Below are 18,232 nucleotides of genomic sequence, written 5' to 3'. Positions count from 1 at the left end.
TTTATTAATTGGAATAATAGCTATTAACATAAGTTGTCGGAACTACGAATATAATTAAAAAGATAAATACATAAAAGCCATCAACAGAAGCAAAAAGGGACGGAGGACGAGAAAAAGGTAGAAGAAAGCTTTCTTCTCGGTGTAAGACACGCAGCGCTATTACCCAGCGAAGCTACCTGCCTTTTTATTGGCGGTAAAGATGGCCCCTCTGGTGCTTGCTCTACGCAGCTAATTGGAGGTCAGGTAGGCGAGAGGAGAAGACGATCAGCGTGCCGTCTCCCCGCCTCCCCCACCTCACCGAAGAAGAAGAAAAAGGAGGGTAGGAAGACCGGCAGCATCAAATCTCAACTCTGCTTCTGCTGCTTCTTCTTGATCGAGAGAGATGGAGAGGGTCTTCTCGGCGGATGAGATCGCCGACTCTTTCTGGGCCGCCTCTCCCGCCTCGGCAGGCCTGCCCTCGCCCACCGGAGCCGCGATGAGCCGGTGCCCCTCCGAGTGGTACTTAGAGAAGTTCCTCGAGGAGGCCGCCGCTTTCTCCGCCCCCAGCCCTAACCCTAGCCTCAACGCCAACCAAAATAACTGTAATACGGTCCCCTATCCTCCGAGCGCCGTCTCCTCGGCCTCTAGCCGCAACCCTAGCCCTAACCTGGCACCCAATCCCAGCGCTTCGTCCTCCACCGTGGGGTCCAACTTTTGTGGGGCCCCGAGGGCCTCTGGACGAGTCGGAAATGGCGAGGTGGTGGAGATCAAGGCCCCCTTTGGTCCGCCGGCTGCTGTCGATCCCGGGAACTACCAAGCGCTTCTGAAGCAAAAGCTGGACGTGATCTGCGCTGCAGTCGCCATGTCTCGAGTACACCTTGTTTCTAATTCTCTTGATGAAGTATTTAGCCTGTGGTGAAATATTTTCTGCCCAATTGCAATATGCTTATCTTATATATGGAAATTAAACAAGTTTTATCACTTCTAATCTCATAAAAGGATAATCTTTTGACATATTTCGGTTTGGGGATTTGGCGATTTTGCTTCTAAGATTGTGGATCGCCTTTTGACTGTTATCCATATATTTTGCATCTTGTCACCTATATTATACTGTCACTATTGGCCTAGATAATTGCTTGAACATTTTTTAGAAGGATGAAATGTGTTGATTCAAAGTAGTTGGGATGTGTGAAGTCTATAGGAATTGCTTCTTACTGGCCAAATTATTCCTTCTGCCTAGTTTGCTGCTTATACGACCTGTTAGCAACTCTTGAGTGGATGAAGGGGGTAAATTCCTTATTTTTCAAGCGCAAGTTTCACCATTAGTTACTTAAGCAAACATTTAAACCAAACTTGAGCAAGTTGTGACAGGAAACAGCTTGTCTAAATTGAGCTCAAGGTGGCTGATATAGTTAGGGACTAACACTGGACTATCTATGAATGACTTGTTTGAGATTCATGGCTCAATGTAGCTTGCAAAAGCTTTTCAGACATGTATACTTGAATTGAACCATGCTTTGAGAATTGAGATCCAAACCAAGAGACAAAAGGATTTCTGAATAGATAAATTAGAAAGTTGAGTCAGATGTAAAATTAACTTATTTAGTCACTGATACTATAAGCTAAATCAAGTGTGACCAAAATGAGTTGGCAAGTTTCAAATTTTATTTTGTATACTTATGGGTACAAAATTTCAGTTAAATTTCAGGCAGAATGCATACTTCATTAACTCTGCGACCATTTAATAGTAAGTTGCTAAATATTAATAAGCATTCCAAGGACAGAACTCTCACACCAAGAAACAATAGTTACATGGAAGCATGAAATTGTCTGTTTTATTGCTTACCACATTGAAAATTAGAAGGAATGCTTTCGTTTACTTCCTTCCTTAAGATTCGAGGTTAACGTCGGTGCTAAAGCAAATCAGTTATGTAGACCTATGCAAGGAACCATCTTGGTGGTTGGTTTGGCCCATGCGTCTTTTTTTTTTTTTTGGCAAAGGGTTAATGGTGAAGGTAGGATTTGAGCCCAAGACCTTGCGATAAACTATCAAATTCTTTACTAGCTACGTTATTCATTTTATCATTAGCCTTAAGCTAGTAACCAAGCAAAAAAAAAAGGGAGCAATTATCTGCAGTCAAACCATTCTGTAATTGTGGAATATGAGGTTTCACTCCTCTGAGACTGAAAATTTTAAGCAGGATGTTATCATGTTTTGTATTTGATGAATATCATCTACTTCATTTACATGTCTTTTATCTTACTAATCAACTGTTGCTGTCTTTTAAAGCTATTTGTTGTATGCATTAAGTTCTAATCTTTAACTATCACTTAGAAGCTTACCAAAAAATGTATAAAGAACAAAAAGTTATGTATAACACTCATGTTTCTCTTATTACTGAAAGATATGATTGTATGTTGAGCTATTGAGATTTTCTTTTTTCTTTTTAATCTTTGGTTTCTCATTAAAAAGAAATTGACTTTACACATTCTTGGTGCCCTGGATAATTGCTCTTCAGTATAATCTTATATGGAGGACTTTTATTACATTTTAAATTCTATTAGTCAAAAAAGAAAACATATGTGGATGTTTGGATTTGGTTTTTCAAATTGTATATTTCTTCATTGCAGAGCTCTAGTGTGAATCCACAAAATTCTGCTTCTGTAGCTGACAGCAGGTCACCGATTTCCGATGCTTCACAGTTTGGTTCTCAAGTACCTGTGAAGGGTATAATTGCTAGTCCAATTTAGTGTTTGAAGACATGATTTAGGCTAATTTTATCCATTTCTGAATTTTCAATTTGTTCGGATGAAGAGGGTGTTTAAAGAGATATGCATCTTCATGGACTTGTGTGGCTTTTTGACTTTCTTTTTCCCTACTATGTTTGTCTCCTCGATTAATTAGGTAGAGTAGTATTCAGTTTAGTTTAAATTTCTTCTTTTTGGTATGTCTATTATAAATTTATTTGGGTTATGGAGCTACATTAGAGACTTATGTCGAAAAGAGAAGGGGCTAAATAACATTTTATACGCTTATATATAACCAGTTGTCCTTTTTTTATTTCATGTGAAAGTCAAAGAATCATTGAAGGGCTCGGATTTGTCCAAAAATGGTAGTTATGTTGAGTGAGGAATAAATATGGTTGATCTTATTCTTTTTAGTGTCATGGATTAAATGGAACATGACCATTTCCTAGTAAAGATTAGACTGAGCTGAAGAGAAAAGGGATTGTGTACATGATCTCTTTTGAGAATATAATATTTTTGTTATGTTTAGGCCACTCTTGTCATTCTTTCTTTTTAGTCTTGTTCCGCCCAGCATCCCTATGCATTTTATGTTTAGACTTATTTCTTCTATGTCTTTATATTAAACAAATAAAATATACTGAATTACCAGTCATCCTATTCTGAGATGATCTTTAGAGCCATCACTATTATAAATCCTCATTGTTCATGATTTGTTTATAGTTGTATACTAGATGGAAGCATTGATATGCAGGATTTGATCATGAAAAGTTACGACCCCTGAAATCAATAAGAGCTACATCAAGATGCTAGAATAAAATAGTTATATTTGGAAAACGTCTTTGGTAATTTCAAAAAGGATGTTAAACTCAATTACTTGGGGGAAGCTTTGGCTTATCTGTAGGGCTGGATGAACCACACGCAAGAAGAAGTTACCACAACCTTCCAGCAAGATGACCTTAATGAGCCTGTACTACCACCCATATCTCCAAATTGGAGCTGTCAAAATGGATCATAAAGAAATATAGTCATGGGGAGCATAAATATTTAATGGACTATTCAAGGAACAAATTCTTACATCTGATTTCTGAAGTTTACCATGATAATTCTTTGGTCAATGACATTGTTGTCTAGAAATGCTGGACTTTATGAACATTCATTATTGATTGATCCACCAAACAAAATGAAGTTTATTCTAGGAAGTATTCGGGATGACATACTCATTGATAGTGATATGGTGAAAATTTTGTTAATGTATCTGTTCATGTGCAATCTTGAAATGACAGAATTTATCAATTTATATGGATTCAGAGAAGCTGGGTTATGGACAATATAACATCCCAAACATCTTAAGGACAATATTTTCATAGAGAAAAAGATTTTATATATCTAATTTTTATATTAGAGATAGGTAAGTTTCAGTCTCCATCTGTTGGAAATTTGGTAGGCTTTTTGAAAACATCAGGTACATGTTTATAGAATTTGGTTCACTCTCTCTTTTCTTAAACTCCCTAATCAGTCACTATTGGTAATCACTGCTTACAATTTTGAGTGCCTTTAATTTTGTCAGCAAAATTGCTGAATATATAGATTATGTTGTGCATTTGTAAGTTTTAGGTGTAAAAGTTCTGATGTAGCCTGAATTGATCCCAAAAGCTGTATAACCTGCATCTTTCAGAATATGGTGTTGTATTTTGATTGCTAGCTTTTATACAGCCGTATCTTATTAAAATATCAACATGGTCTAAATTTAGAAAGGGTAGCCTTTGTTTATCACTTAAGGTTGAATGCAGTGTGATAGCATACCTTTTGTTTTAGCACATATAAAAATTTTAGCATGCTAATTTGCATGGATAAAATTTGGTTGATGCATATTTATTGCAACTTGATATTTTTTCTTTCTTTTTCTTTCCTTTTCTGCGTTTAACATTGCATAGTTAGGAAATGCTTCTAAGTTGTAACGTAAACAGGTGATGGACCTGTTGGAGTTCCAGCTCTATCCATTTTGCAGAACTCAGGTACCCAAGGGAAGCCAGCGACCAGTGGTTCATCAAGGGACCAGTCTGATGATGATGATGATGATGATGATGAACTTGAAGGAGAAGCAGAGACCAATGAAAATATGGACCCTGCTGAAAGAAGACGCATGAGGAGGTAAAATATGATTGTGTGCTGATTTGAGTATAGCTTTCTTGAGATAGTAAGCCTTTGTTAACCTTTACTCCCACACATTATTAATCATGTGTTCATTGTGTTGTCTGATTAGAATGTTTTTGAGCACACCAATAATTTGCATGAACACCTGTACCTAGGTTTATCTTGGCTCATCAGTCTTTGATTATTCAAGCTTCAGAATGGTAAATGAAGGAACTGTCTTTTTCAGATTTGCTTGGAAATCCGAGTTTTTGGAGCTGCAAAAATGCTGCTGTAGCTAGACTAATTTACTGAATATATTTCATGCCTTGCAAAGTGGATTTTTCTGATAGATCCGGGTAATTTTTGAAAAAAATTACTGAGAAATGAATAAATAAGGCAATGGCACCGAAAAGTATATTGGGTTTGGATTTCTGTTCCCATAATTAGTGTTGGTCAACAGAATGGTTTGCTATTTTATGCGTAATAAACAAGAATGTGCTGCTAGTTTGTCGGCAATAGTGCATTAATTTTACGAGAACAAATGCTTGTCATTTCTTTTTCTTGTGCTAAGTTTAGTGAATGGTAGTGGCTCCACTTGGACCAGCGGCAAGGCATTCTGCAATGGGTTAAATGAATTCCAGTCAGGGAAATGGCATCCCATCTTGTGGAGGCGATGCAGATGATATCCGAACTCCTTATATCCACATTGTCAGTTCTTTGTTGAGCTGTCTTCGCTTATTGGGCAGCCTATATCTAAGCTCTTGCTATCAGCTTATTCTTCTCTTGGTTTTCAGTGGCATAATCCGTTCCTTCTGTGTTTCATAACTGGAGAGACCTATACCAGAACTCCTGAATTTTCATGAGATCAATCACACTATGTCAGAAACAAATGAATTTCAGCTGGAATGGTTGATTTTGGCTGGGTTTTGACTAGTTCTTGTAGATTCTTGAATGGAACTTAGAAGATAGAGAAAATGTATAAAAGGATTTATAAGAATTTGTGAAGTTTGCTCTAGTTAGTGAGAATTTTATTCATCACCAATAAATTTTTTATTGTTGTGATTCTTCAGACATTAAAAAAGGATGGTTCACTGCACAAGTTTCTTTCCAATGTGAGCCCTAGGTAGGATCAATTGCCAACACAGAACTCTGGAGCATTGTATTCTGTTAATAAAGGATTCCAGACTTAAAAGGTTCTGTTGGACATTATATCAATAAAGCAAGGACATGCAATCCACTTAAATTGAAATTATTGTATTTCTGACTATATATATTTTCTCATGAATTCATATTTTCACATAAAGGTCATTCATGAGATTTAGGACTCCAACAAACTCACCTGAAGGATAACCAGAAATTAAATTAAATGAACCAAATAATCTGGAAGACTGTTTTAGACTTCCAGTTACATAAGTAAATCTGAAATTTTTTCTTTAAAATAATAGGCCAATTTCCCACCATTACACTAATGAGAAGTACATCTTTGATAGGATAATTTGCTGCAGAGAATGCACGAAGTGTTGGCTTTTAGCCTGTAAGAAAGTCATTTGTAGAGCCATAGTAGAAAAGGAAGGAATAAGGTGTGCAATATAAGTGCTTCTAGCCACTTGAGATATTTGATTTAAAGTGCTTTCGGCCACTTGAGATATTTGATTTAAAGTGCTTTCGGCCACTTGTATGGTACTTTTTGGGATCCAGGATGGCCCCTTTCACCAAAAGCTTAATCCAACATAAGCATGATATTCTGGTCTTTGGGTGACATGAAGTATCTGCTATGTCTTTCATGTTAAATGATAAAAAAAGGCCAGTTCCTTCAACATAACCCTAATGACAAAGAGATCCGTTAAGGCTAATGGTGCACCAAGTTTAGTTCTAACTGTGACAAAAATGGCCTTGTACTAAGAACATAAGTGAGATGCATTTGACATGTCCTTGTGCTTCTTTCGGAGAAAGTTCTTGTTGCATTTTTTTCCATTTTCTGTTACATTGGTTGCATGACTGGTGTATTAATACAAAATGTTGGTTTTCTTGAACTTTTTTCTATTTTGTGGTATCATACTATCACGCACTTAGCTTGTTTTGTCTAAGTCATGCGGCACCATTGCGTGTCTGTTCGCAATGGTCAGCCTCCCCGAAACCTCCTGTGGTCCCTTAGGACCTACAAAATGGAAAACGGGTTAGAGAAAGCGTCTCACTCGGGATCCACAAGCAATCATTTCAGTAAACACTTCATAGCCAATGCAAATTACAAACAGACTTTACAAGCTCTGAACGATCGCAGAACAAAGAGTCCAAATTGGTCCACTACAGTCCGAGATCCCCACAAGTGCCCATATGATACAACCTTTGTTTGCAAGCCTAGAACGGCCACCAAAACCAAAGAAAACTAAGCCTAGTGCCAGCCTTTTATATGCAAAACCGAAAGACACAGACATACATAAGCATTACATCGAATATCTCATTTACAATTTTGTTCGTGAGAATACGTGATCTTGTATCTCGTCGTTTTTATGTGACATCATTCTTACAATTATTTAAAAGAATGGGCTTGTGTTTCTCTATGGTAAGACGTAAAATGTCATACATAGATAAATTCTAGATTTGTGAAATATATCCTGTGCAGGTATCTTTACTTTAATACTTTTAATTCTGTGTAATGAATCTGAATTCTTTCTGTTTGTGCCCAGAATGCTCTCAAACCGAGAATCTGCAAGACGTTCAAGAAGGAGAAAGCAAGCACATCTAAGTGAACTTGAGGGACAGGTTGCTTTCTGATATTGATTTTTTTTTGTATCTTCAAAATTATTGGTGTTAAGATTTGTCATACTTTTTGATAGGTCTCCGAATTAAAAATTGAGAATTCAACACTGTTAAAGCGTCTAACTGATATTAATCAGAAGTACGGTGATGCTGCTGTTGGCAATAGGATACTAAAAGCAGATGTAGAGACATTAAGAGCAAAGGTAAGCTGTTCACTGGTTTATGTTTGTTTACGCTAGACGTGTGACTGAATCCATTCTGTTGTTCCTTGCAGAAAACTGGTAAATAATACTTATGTCATTTCTTATATTGTTTGTGAATGTAGTAATAAACCTAAATTCTCTATTTCTTGTTGCTTAAGTTGTGAATCTTTCTAAGGATGCTCTTTTATCAATTGCATGGCTTTTGTTCATGGAGATGATATCAAAGGTTTCAATGTCAGTACACTTTTCAAGAGCATAGAAGCAAATACAACATTTTGAGGGGTACGATCTGCAAACAAGAAAACATTATAATGACAAATGAAAGCATGTGAATGGCATGAAATCTACTGATTATATGACATAAAGTGATAACAATGCATTGAACAACTTCTATATTATTGATGCAATATCTGGCTTTAAAAACTTTTTTGATTTTAGACATCCTATGAACAAATTGCTTAATTAAATGTTATTACAAAACAGACATGACTTACAAGCAATGCCAAGGCTTGTGCATTGTCCATCTCAATCATCTTTTAATGCCAATCATTGGACCACTATTCCCCCTGTGATTGTATGGTGATCATCAAGCTCCTATTATTCTTCACTTCATCTGAAGTGGTAGACAGCTAGTACTTTAAAGCACCTGTGGCTACGAGAACAGGTAAGTGGTAGTCTGTAGGTGTATTCTTGCAACTATAATCAGTTTGCTTAAGAACATTGTGATTAGTTCTGAAGTTCTACTAAGATGAGTTTGGTTTCGTCAAACGCATTGTAGTAGAAGTTTTTTTTTTTTTTTACAGAACTTATTTGTTCAAGTCTAATATCTATGGCATTCAGGTGAAAATGGCAGAGGAGACTGTAAAGAGGGTAACTGGAGTGTGTCCTTTGTACCCGATCATCTCAGACATGTCAAATATCAGTTTACCGTTTAACGGGAGTTCATCTGATGCAACCTCCAATGTTGTCATTCCTGTTCATGACAGCACAAACCGCTTCTTCCATGTGTCAGCATACGATCAGAGAACGAACACCTGCCTTCCTGACATTGGGATCCGTCCTCCGGTTGAGGATGCTGTCCATGGTGCTGTGGCTGCGGGGAAGGCTGACGGAGCTGCATCCATGCGGCAAGCTGACAGCCTGGAGCATCCTCATAAAAGAATCCTCGGAGGACCAAACTCATCCCCAGAATGGGACTCAGCAGCATGGGATCCGAAGACCTCTGTCACTGGCAAAAAGAATCAGGGCTAACAAGTTTCTGGGACTGTGTCATATTTAGATGTCATAAGCACATTGTCCATTGTGAAGGCAACCTAACTACTGTTTTGGATGCTACAAGTTATGATCTCATCTTTCTTGTTTGTCAAAACATCAGTCCCTGTTTGGAAGGGCAAAAAAGGCATCTCAGGTGATTTCTCCTCCTTTTTTTCTCCATAGAACATCCCTGGTGAATCAAAACTGATTCAAATATGTGTTATCGACACCAGAAACAGGACAGTGTATTCACAGCTGAAGCGCTCTCTGTGGTTCCTCCTCCTGTCATGTGGTTCCAGCTTTCATAAACCATGACGGATGAAATGATGCATCATTAAATGGATGTGATGGATTACACATTACTGAGTGCATGCAAATCTCATGTCTTCTTCTTCTGTGGACATGATATGAATTCTATGGATCTTTTATTGTCACTGAGTATTTAATTCTTTTCAGGAAACCTTAGATGAAGAAAAGTATACTGATGGCGATTCCATCACATGGGAATGGATTCTTATTCGAGGATAATTAGAAAAAGTCAAAATTACTTGGGAAGGAAGATCAGATTGACATCTGACGTAATTAATAGATGAAATCTAGGGACGGAAGGAAGATCTAAGCATTCGAAGTTTTGGAACAGTGAGTCATCTCTTCGAAATCAAGACAAAGAAGGTGGTCTCGATGAGGACGAGGGTCACCGGCCAAGTCCCGATTGGTCTACAGCCAACGTCAATCGACAGAGACTCGACAATTGTCGCTTACACAGCCTCCTTTGGATCTCACTGGTCGCTCGTCAAAGAAGGTCTAAAGGGAGAACAGACCATGGAAAGAGGCATCAATAATTAAGCTTGACTCATCTTTTACTTGGTGAAGCATGCACCCGCTTGCGTCTCACTCAAAGCTAAAAGTGACTTGCAGATTATAGTAGTCCTACATGAACCATCATCTCTCTCTCTCTTCTTGGCACCTTAGCTTGTGATAGGCTTTGATAACGATCAAGATTAGCAATCGCGATAACCTCAAACAATCAGAATGTATAATAATATCATCAATCTCAAATCTAATTTAGATCGATGAATATCTTATTCCAACTTAAGTATATCATAATTTAGATAGATCGACAGACGTATGTCAATATCCGAATCGTAGTAATTCGAATTAATTATCCAATTATTCCAATATGTATTTTCCTAATCCCAAAAAGAAAAAGGAAAACAAAAACAAAGAAATCAACGTGACACGCGATTCCCGTGATCGAGCAATTCGAGGTGTGTTGGTGACGGTCCGGTAGATGCGCCGATTGGTCCTCGTGGTGGGACCCGTGTTGAAGGAAAGGTGGGTCACGTGGCGGAAGACCATTGCAAGTCTCGCGTCGGTATCTGTAGAAGGCGCCAACGTTTCAATTCAAAAGCCGCTGCAGAGCGGGTCGCTCGGTTCGCAGTCCGACCCATGAGGTGGCCCGCTCGATCCACCACTCGGTACCGTGGGCCATTCTTCCATTTACATCCTCCGAGGATCTCTCTTTTACATCAACGCCCTCGTGAGGATGTGTGCGTAAAAGATCGCTTTACGTGCAATCCAAAATCACGTTATGCAGCTCTATTTAGTCAACTCATGGTCTCAAATGTGACCTAAAAGTCAAACATTTGTCCCACATTTCATTTCAATGACCTAAAAGCCAAGTATTAAGCCACAATTATTGTGCGCTAGGGAGGTACCCATCTACAAATAACACATCGACAGGGGGTAAAACGCGAAAGTAACCTTCCAGCGGAGGGTATTTTCGTAAATTAGGGCGGCTAGTAAGTTCCGTCACGACGAACACGAGGGGGTGACGACGTGGGTTTAGTTCGTGTGGTGCTACCTGGGGATCCCGTCACCGGAAGGTGAACAGGTGACCGTTTTGAGCTAATAAAAGCCGTCGCTGAGCCCCGACAGGCTCGAGAGAACGACGACACCGGGAGGATCTCGAGACCCCCCCCGTTAGTTGACGGCGTCAACTTCCGGGCGGCTATAATAGGAGTAACAGCAGCGGTCGTCGCCGTTCTCGAGGGGGTGAGCGGCGGAGGAGAGCAAGGCCAGGGCACGCAAGGTAAAGGAAGCCGCCTCACGACGAGATCCTGATCTCTTGGACCGGTCTTCCGATTTGTAAGTAATCCGTCTCGTTCTCCTCCGTTTGGTTCTCCCATTCTTGGTTCTTGATCTCGAATGCGGGTAGGGGGTTCGATTGGGAGGGTCGGATCTGGGGTGGGTGTTTGAGATCTGGCGCATTCATCCGGATTTCGAGTTTTTCCTACCGTTTGGGTGGACATGAGCGAGGGTTTTTGGATAGAAATGACGCCTTTGAAGAAAGATTTGCCCCTTGTCGATGCTGGTGGAATGTGCTTTCGGCTGCTAAGCTCGTTCGTTCTGATCCAATCGTTTTCTATGTGGTTTGAAGGAAGTAAACTAATGTTTTAGTTCCATTCCACTTTCCCGTAGTCTTATATTGTATTGGTTTCTTGGGGGATTCCTTCCCTAAAATACTGATTCACGCAAAATAGGGTAATGAGTTTATTCCTGGTTCGGCAAAGGTTCAATTTTTACTGTTGGAATGTGAAGGCAGTCGATGGATTTCCTTGATTCGTTGTTGAATGTTGATGTGTTGGACATTTGATCTATTTCCCTTACAAGATTTCATATGAGAAAACAAGATGTTGATTGTCGGAGAGTCAATATATGAAAGGGAAAGAAATAAAGCAAATAGAACTATAAAGGCCACATGAGTTACTTGTATCAGAATGTCGCACTTGTGTTGAATGCTTCAGAGGTGAGTTTCTGAATGCAATATGAGCGTCATCATGCATGGTAATCTTGTTTAACGTACTTTGACAGTGATATCTAAGCTCTCTGCATGATGTTACAGAGACATACATAAAGAAAAAATTCCTCTTAATTTCTTTAGCTTCAGAAAACAAATTATGATAAAGATGATGTTGCATCTGCCATGTTATGCCGCCGCCCCAACACAACCCCCCCCCCCTTCTCTGTCTCTCTTGTCTCTCTCTCATTTAGCTGCTAGTTATCCAGATAAGTAGTGCTAATTTTATTGGACAGATTTCTCTGAGCAAAATTTTTTTTAATTACTCTGGAGGCACTTGGAAATTTGCTTTTGCTGTTCCATCATACTTCGGAATATGAGAAGCTACCTTTCTCCTTTTGCTATTTTCTCTTTCTGCCATGCTAATGGAAGAAGCTCTCAATTTGTTCCTTTAGAATTGAGCGGATGCTACTTATATGAAAAGTTTCTTCTATAGTCTCATAACATTGAATGGAGAACTGCAAACAGAGAATTTATTTGCCTCCAAGGAAATGCATATAATGGACGTATTAGAGAAAGACCAAGCACTCTTATTAAAAAAATGTTCCTTCACTGGTTCTACATGCACATGTCATTCTTCAAGCATGTCTCATTTTTTTCATTGCTAGACATGACCAAGGAAGAATGCCTCAATTAAGTTAATGTTACAGATAATCCTACTATGGAAGTACTATTCTTGGGAGAATATGAACATGTTCGTGATGATAGGAACCAATAGACATTCCTTCAAATGGTAATATAATTACTGCATTTATGTGATAGGTAAATATCTGATTTATATTTTGCCATTAGATTCATATACACACCATTTATTTTTGTGCTTTATCACTTGTCATACAAAGACATTTGATCTGTGTGGTTCACTTTTTGCAGCTCAATGGGTAAGGAAGTGACAGAATTATCAAGGGATGGGGAAAGAGATTGTGTTCTCATGCATGCACCCAACGGTAAAACTGATCAAAAGAGTCCCTGCAAACCTTCCACAGTTGCTGGGTCAGATGAAGCTATAGATAATAATCAGGATGATGCAAATTCTCAAGGGCATGCAGTACCTCATATTAAAAATTTGAGTATAGATCAGGACACAACAGAAAAGAACTTTGGTGATCCAAAATCTTCAAATCAGAAGTCAGCATCATCAAACTCTGATAATGCTACTGGATCTGACCACACTGTTCCTCAGCCATTTGCTCCCACAACTGAAAAGCATGTTTCTGGTGGAAATCGTGCTTTTGTTGCTAAACCTGCTATCAGTGGAGACAAACATCCTAATGTAGATATACAACGTGCCAATATCCATCAGAAGGCTCAGGTCTGTTTCCTATTGCTTCCTACTCCTGATCTTTATTTATTTATTTTATACACTTGCAATACCATGCTTCAGTGTAATGCATCATTCATACATTTTGCTTTGGATAATCTGAGAACTAGAATCATAACATTTTCTGATACATTTGAGTCTGTTATGTTTGGGTTAGAAGTCAATATATTGCAACATCTCTTGTTTTCTTTTTTATTCAAAATCAATTTACTTCTATAATATGCTTGTTCTAACTGACCTCCCTATGCTAATATGTAAGAGATTACACGCTAAATTTTCTTGTCATGATTGGGCTTCATCTCCTAAAGCTCTCGTTAGCATTTAATATAAAGCATTAAAATTAGTTCTACAACTTCCTGATTTCTCTTGCACATCTTTAATAATTTTGAAGTTTAAACCTTTTTATATATAGTAGAAAAGATTGCTGTATTTGAGAGCATGTATTTTTGTGTGGTACTTCAACATATTGAAAAATTAGTTAGTGGGTTTATTCATTGTGGTAGTTCTACAAGGTGTTTGCAGAGTAACTTGATGCTCACGTCTAGGAAGCCGCTTCATCCCGATAATATCATGCACCCAGACGATGAGGATTCTTGCTCTGTTGCTTCTTCGTATCCTTTTTCTGATTTATATTTCTTGAAGTCCCTTTATTTGTAAACAAAATACAGTATTTTTTCCTGAATTATTCATGGTAGTACACTATCTATAAGGAATTTGAAAGCTAGAACAGTGGCAGTTGCCCCTACATTCAGATCCAGTGAACGTGCAGAGAGGCGGAAAGAGGTACGTTCTTTAAAGTTAAGGAATACTAGAATTTTGCAATCATCTCTGGTTTATAAAGAGGATTTTTAATGTTTTTTCCTACTTTATGTAGTTCTACTCGAAATTGGAAGAGAAACATCAAGCACTAGAAGCTGAGAAGCTCCAATGTGAAGCTAGGACCAAGGTACGTCTTCTTCCATCTATCTGTTGCTGAGAGGAATGGTTCAAAAGGCATTAACATAGTTCCATGTGGAGTATCTAGAGCTCCAATGATATTTGGATTTTGATGTTATCATAGTTCCATGTGGAGTATCTAAGTGGGACATGAAATTTCTCTGCTGATGAAATCATTTCGAATTCTATTTAATGGCCTTGTACTGACCAAAATGATGATCAGTGCCTATGATTCATTTATTTGGACATCAATATTGTGTATCATGTTTAGTGGGTGGGCTGCTGCACATTATACATTCTCCAAGCAGACTCGTATTTTTTAAATTTATGACAGTCTAAATGTGAGCTTTTACTAATGATTTTGGCAGTCTAGCAGAATACTTGCATGAATGCTAATTGACCACTTAAATAAAATCTGCAACTCAGGCAGCAGACACTACATTTAGAAGAAACATTTATAATATTTATTTTTCCAAAGTCGCAAAACGCTTGTGTATTATCTCCTCTTCTTCAATTTTAATTTGCTCATCACTCTCTACCACACAAACTGCTTTTCTTTAGCAAATATGTATCTTGAATGTCTTTCTTGAAACCAGATACTTATATACCTAAATTGTTTCCTCTCTAGCATTGTAATGACCTTTAGTTTTCATCTGCCGTACAAGAGATATGAGCTACCTATATTAGATGCATCACATTAGATGTCATTGGTCCTCTTTTTTATGGCTATCTCAATACCATTATTGACAAACATATTTCAATAGGCCCAGATGCTGGGTTGAAAATTTCTCTCTCCATGTCATTTGACTCCAATTATGTTGTTAATGACAAAATATATTAGAATAATATGAATATGAGGTCCCATTAAAAAATGTTGACAGGAAATCTTGGAGGGTTGTTACTTTATTTTGTATGTGAAATAAAAGACTGAAGGATTATAAAGGACCAAGTTGTAATGCAGTGTGTTATTGGTGTCATTAATGTCATGACAGCTTGTGAGTCACTTTTGAGCTGAACAAGTTCTAGAAAACATACTTTAGTGAGTATTGTTAGTCTCAACTTGTAAATTTTCCCAGGAAGAACAAGAGGCAGCTCTAAAGCAACTAAGGAAGAGTTTAACTTTCAAAGCGACACCAATGCCCAGCTTCTACAATGAGGGTCCTCCGCCTAAGGTTGAACTAAAGAAGGTACTTGTCTTAGGCTTTCATTTGATAGGCTACTTAATTCAAATAAGTTAGTAAGTTACTATAATAATTAGCTATTTGCTGGATAAGTTGAATATAACATGAGCAGAGCAAACATGTTTGCTATTGTTGTAATCAGGCACACTTTGTAGTCCATTTAAATAAGTGCACATTTGAAGGAAAAAACCAATGTGTTTACAGAGAACTGATTCTTCAGTTTTTAAACATAGGCAACAAACTGTATTGCTCGGACTTGGAATACAGGTGGGGATATAGATACCTAAATGTTCTATGTTAGGTTGAGGGATGATTTAAATGGGTTGAAATCAATATGTGGATACAGAGGTTCTAAATATTTTTTACATATTCTAATTTATTTTTACATGTAGAAAAAATGTTCTTTTACTATTTGAAGTTAAAATTTTAGTTTAAAATATATTTCTTTTATTCTCTTCTGTTTCACATCTTTTCTTTTATTTTCTTTTCTTCCTTTTATTATTTTATTTTCTCTTCACTAGACAACTAGGATGATGTATTTTGCAACATGTTCAAAAGTCAAACTTGAGGATGTTCAGGATCAAATCCACCAGAGTTTGAATTGGTTAAGATTAAAAAGGGCTATGAGATTTTGCTGTAGGCATTGGCTATTTCCGATTTGGCCCTTCCCATTCTTTATACAGAAGCTGTAATGGTGTGTGTGGCAGCAGGATGTGACCAATGGGCGATTGTAGGTTGACCTCTTACTCTTCTCCTACCTCCTGTTTATTATCCTCCCCCTCTTCCTCGTCCCCTCCTCTTTCTTCTTCCCTGGTCAGGATCGGCTGGAATTGGCTGGGATGAGTGAAATTTGCTACGATCTGCTGAGTCAACAGACTTCACAACAAATTCTGTGGATCATACCTTCTACTGTCATGACATGCATACCATGCTGAGTGCAGGTTCCATAAACGAGTTTTCAGTTTTAATACTTTTGTTCATAATATACTATTATATTTCACTCAAAGCTCCTAGCATATGCCATCACTAGTGTTACTTCTATATATATAATATATATGTATTTTGCCTTATCTTGGGATTCTGACCTGTAAATTTTCATTACTGCAAATAACTATACATTTTCTTTGTCTGATATCCGGATTATGTGGTTGATATGTTAAATTGATTCACTTTTCGCAATGATGAGCAGAAGCTATTTTAATATTTGTGATTTCCTAACTGACAAATTTCAAGTGTCTTCTCACAAGGAACTTCCTATGTTATCCTACCATGTTCGATCTTGCATATATGACATTACGTGATTTTCCTCTACCCATCCAGGCACATTGCAATTACCAAGATCCTCTATGCTGCATTCTTCTCACAACAAATTCTGATTTGCTATTTGCTATCTAGATTCTTGCTATTTGCAATTACCAAGATCCTTTATCATGATGATCTTTCGACAACATGTGCCTCCTGTAAATCTTTGGTTCAAATTTTAATGCTATTTTAGTGTACTGAAGATATTGTATGGCTTCGTATATCCATCCAGGCCACGTGCTTATTCACTATCTAAGTCTGGTTGTTTATGAGATTTAGGATTTTTCTCCCATCAGATATTCATTTCCTATCTACATCTGATTGTTGAGTTTATGAATCTTGCCTTTGGTTTTGCATTTTCCTTGGACAAAAAGGTACCTCCAACTCGTGCAAAATCACCAAAGTTTGGTCGAAGGAAGAGCTATGGTGACGCGAGCAATGTGGCCGAAGGAGAGAACCACAGCGGAGTACGAGTTCGGCTTCAGCGGCACAGTGTGGGTGCTTGCAAAGATGCCGCAAACAAGTTACACAGTAGTCCCAAGAACAGAAATGCAACCAAAGCCAAGGATGGGGCGAAACCCACTAGGGAGAACTCTACTCCCCATGCTGACAAGGGAGCAGCTCAATCTGCCACCATCACCACCGAGCCAAGTCAGGCGGACACTCTGCAGCCCTAATGTCTGCCTTTCCATGCACTCTTGACCTTAAATTTTTCTTGCCTCGCAAAATTTACCCTATAATTTGCCTCGACATGGAAGTGACAATCATCAATGTGAGCAAGTTTGTCAGTGGACTTTAGATGTAAGTTGTAGAATTAGTATGTATGCAGTGATCCTGACGGTTGTGTATGTAAGCTGCTGGAGTTATTATTATTGTTCATGGAACCTGAAGTAGAACATTTGGTGCCTGCTTGATATTTCTAAAATTTATTTGAATATTTCTCATACCATTAGAGTTATTACACAATCACTCTTTTTTTTTTTTTCAAGTAGTAGGAAAAAAAAAATTATGTAAACAATGTTAAATAATATTTCACTTCAACTCAACTATATATTATGAAAACATCAGTTAACAAAAATATTATTTTTATTTTTTTGATCTGTTATGCCAGAGGTTGGGGAAAAAAAGAGTAAATGTACAAGAAAAAGATGAATCATATCATTATTTTTTTCGGATAGAAGAAAATATTTACTTAAAATTGAACTTATAGTTCATTGTGGAAGACGTTTATGAGGAATTGAACATGAAATAATATTTGATCTATGCATAACATCATGAAAAATAGATACAAATTTGAGAGTACTACTTAGTTGAAAGGATCTGATGTGGTGTGAATGTGTTCAGTCTTTTTACTTCTTTCCGGCCGGATGATAGATATATTTCTTAGAACCGTGTGGGCCTCACACGCTCACAATTAAGCCAGTGATGAGAGCCCCAACCGATACGCCACGAACGAAAGCTGTGGAGCGAGCACCGGCCGCCCCAAGTAAACGGAAGCGGAGACGACGGTGCCTATATATGGGTGTGGGTATAGATGGAAGCGTTTGCAGGGGCC

The 18,232-nt window shown here is 38.0% G+C and overlaps 2 protein-coding genes across 10 annotated transcripts; both read left to right on the top strand.

Annotated features, from left to right (window-relative positions):
- The first annotated feature begins 124 nt into the window (after nucleotides 1-124).
- On the top strand, nucleotides 125-9,244 carry LOC135631837 (light-inducible protein CPRF2-like). Of its 3 annotated transcripts, XR_010494528.1 has the most exons (7): nucleotides 125-850; nucleotides 2,611-2,707; nucleotides 4,695-4,878; nucleotides 7,548-7,623; nucleotides 7,698-7,823; nucleotides 8,307-8,487; nucleotides 8,664-8,801. XR_010494528.1 is itself a non-coding variant. In XM_065139812.1 (6 exons), exons 1-6 carry the CDS (start codon nucleotides 383-385, stop codon nucleotides 9,072-9,074), a joined length of 1,338 nt encoding a protein of 445 aa, XP_064995884.1. In that variant the 5' UTR covers nucleotides 127-382; the 3' UTR covers nucleotides 9,075-9,244. The 3 variants fall into 3 exon arrangements, 2 of the variants coding, with proteins under 2 accessions (XP_064995884.1, XP_064995883.1); XM_065139812.1 differs by lacking the exon at nucleotides 8,307-8,487 and having other exon boundaries at nucleotides 127-850; nucleotides 4,719-4,878; nucleotides 8,664-9,244; XM_065139811.1 differs by lacking the exon at nucleotides 8,307-8,487 and having other exon boundaries at nucleotides 129-850; nucleotides 8,664-9,244.
- Nucleotides 9,245-11,016: 1,772 nt separating this feature from the next.
- On the top strand, nucleotides 11,017-17,621 carry LOC103975705 (protein WVD2-like 1). 7 transcript variants are annotated; one of them, XM_065140471.1, is made up of 8 exons: nucleotides 11,029-11,225; nucleotides 12,588-12,670; nucleotides 12,811-13,249; nucleotides 13,781-13,869; nucleotides 13,969-14,041; nucleotides 14,133-14,204; nucleotides 15,271-15,381; nucleotides 17,052-17,621. In XM_065140471.1, exons 2-8 carry the CDS (start codon nucleotides 12,624-12,626, stop codon nucleotides 17,352-17,354), a joined length of 1,134 nt encoding a protein of 377 aa, XP_064996543.1. In that variant the 5' UTR covers nucleotides 11,029-11,225; nucleotides 12,588-12,623; the 3' UTR covers nucleotides 17,355-17,621. The 7 variants fall into 7 exon arrangements, with proteins under 7 accessions (XP_009389026.2, XP_009389025.2, XP_064996543.1 ...); XM_065140469.1 differs by having other exon boundaries at nucleotides 13,951-14,041; XM_009390749.3 differs by having other exon boundaries at nucleotides 12,588-12,699; nucleotides 13,951-14,041.
- Nucleotides 17,622-18,232: the final 611 nt, after the last annotated feature.

This window comes from Musa acuminata, chromosome BXJ3-2 (genome assembly GCF_036884655.1).
Source record: "Musa acuminata AAA Group cultivar baxijiao chromosome BXJ3-2, Cavendish_Baxijiao_AAA, whole genome shotgun sequence".
Lineage (NCBI taxonomy): Eukaryota > Viridiplantae > Streptophyta > Magnoliopsida > Zingiberales > Musaceae > Musa > Musa acuminata.
Note: the sequence above shows the minus strand (reverse complement) of the source record. Positions and strands in the feature narration are given on the sequence as shown.

Coding starts and splice junctions, on each gene's coding strand:
- LOC135631837 (XM_065139811.1), top strand. CDS start 383: ATGGAGAGGGTCTTCTCGGCGGATGAGATCGCCGACTCTTTCTGGGCC. Junction 2,708..4,694: donor TTCTCAAGTACCTGTGAAGG/GTATAATTGCTA, acceptor TAACGTAAACAG/GTGATGGACCTGTTGGAGTT. Junction 4,879..7,547: donor GAAAGAAGACGCATGAGGAG/GTAAAATATGAT, acceptor GTTTGTGCCCAG/AATGCTCTCAAACCGAGAAT.
- LOC103975705 (XM_065140469.1), top strand. CDS start 12,624: ATGAACATGTTCGTGATGATAGGAACCAATAGACATTCCTTCAAATG. Junction 13,250..13,780: donor ATATCCATCAGAAGGCTCAG/GTCTGTTTCCTA, acceptor AGGTGTTTGCAG/AGTAACTTGATGCTCACGTC. Junction 14,042..14,132: donor GTGCAGAGAGGCGGAAAGAG/GTACGTTCTTTA, acceptor TACTTTATGTAG/TTCTACTCGAAATTGGAAGA.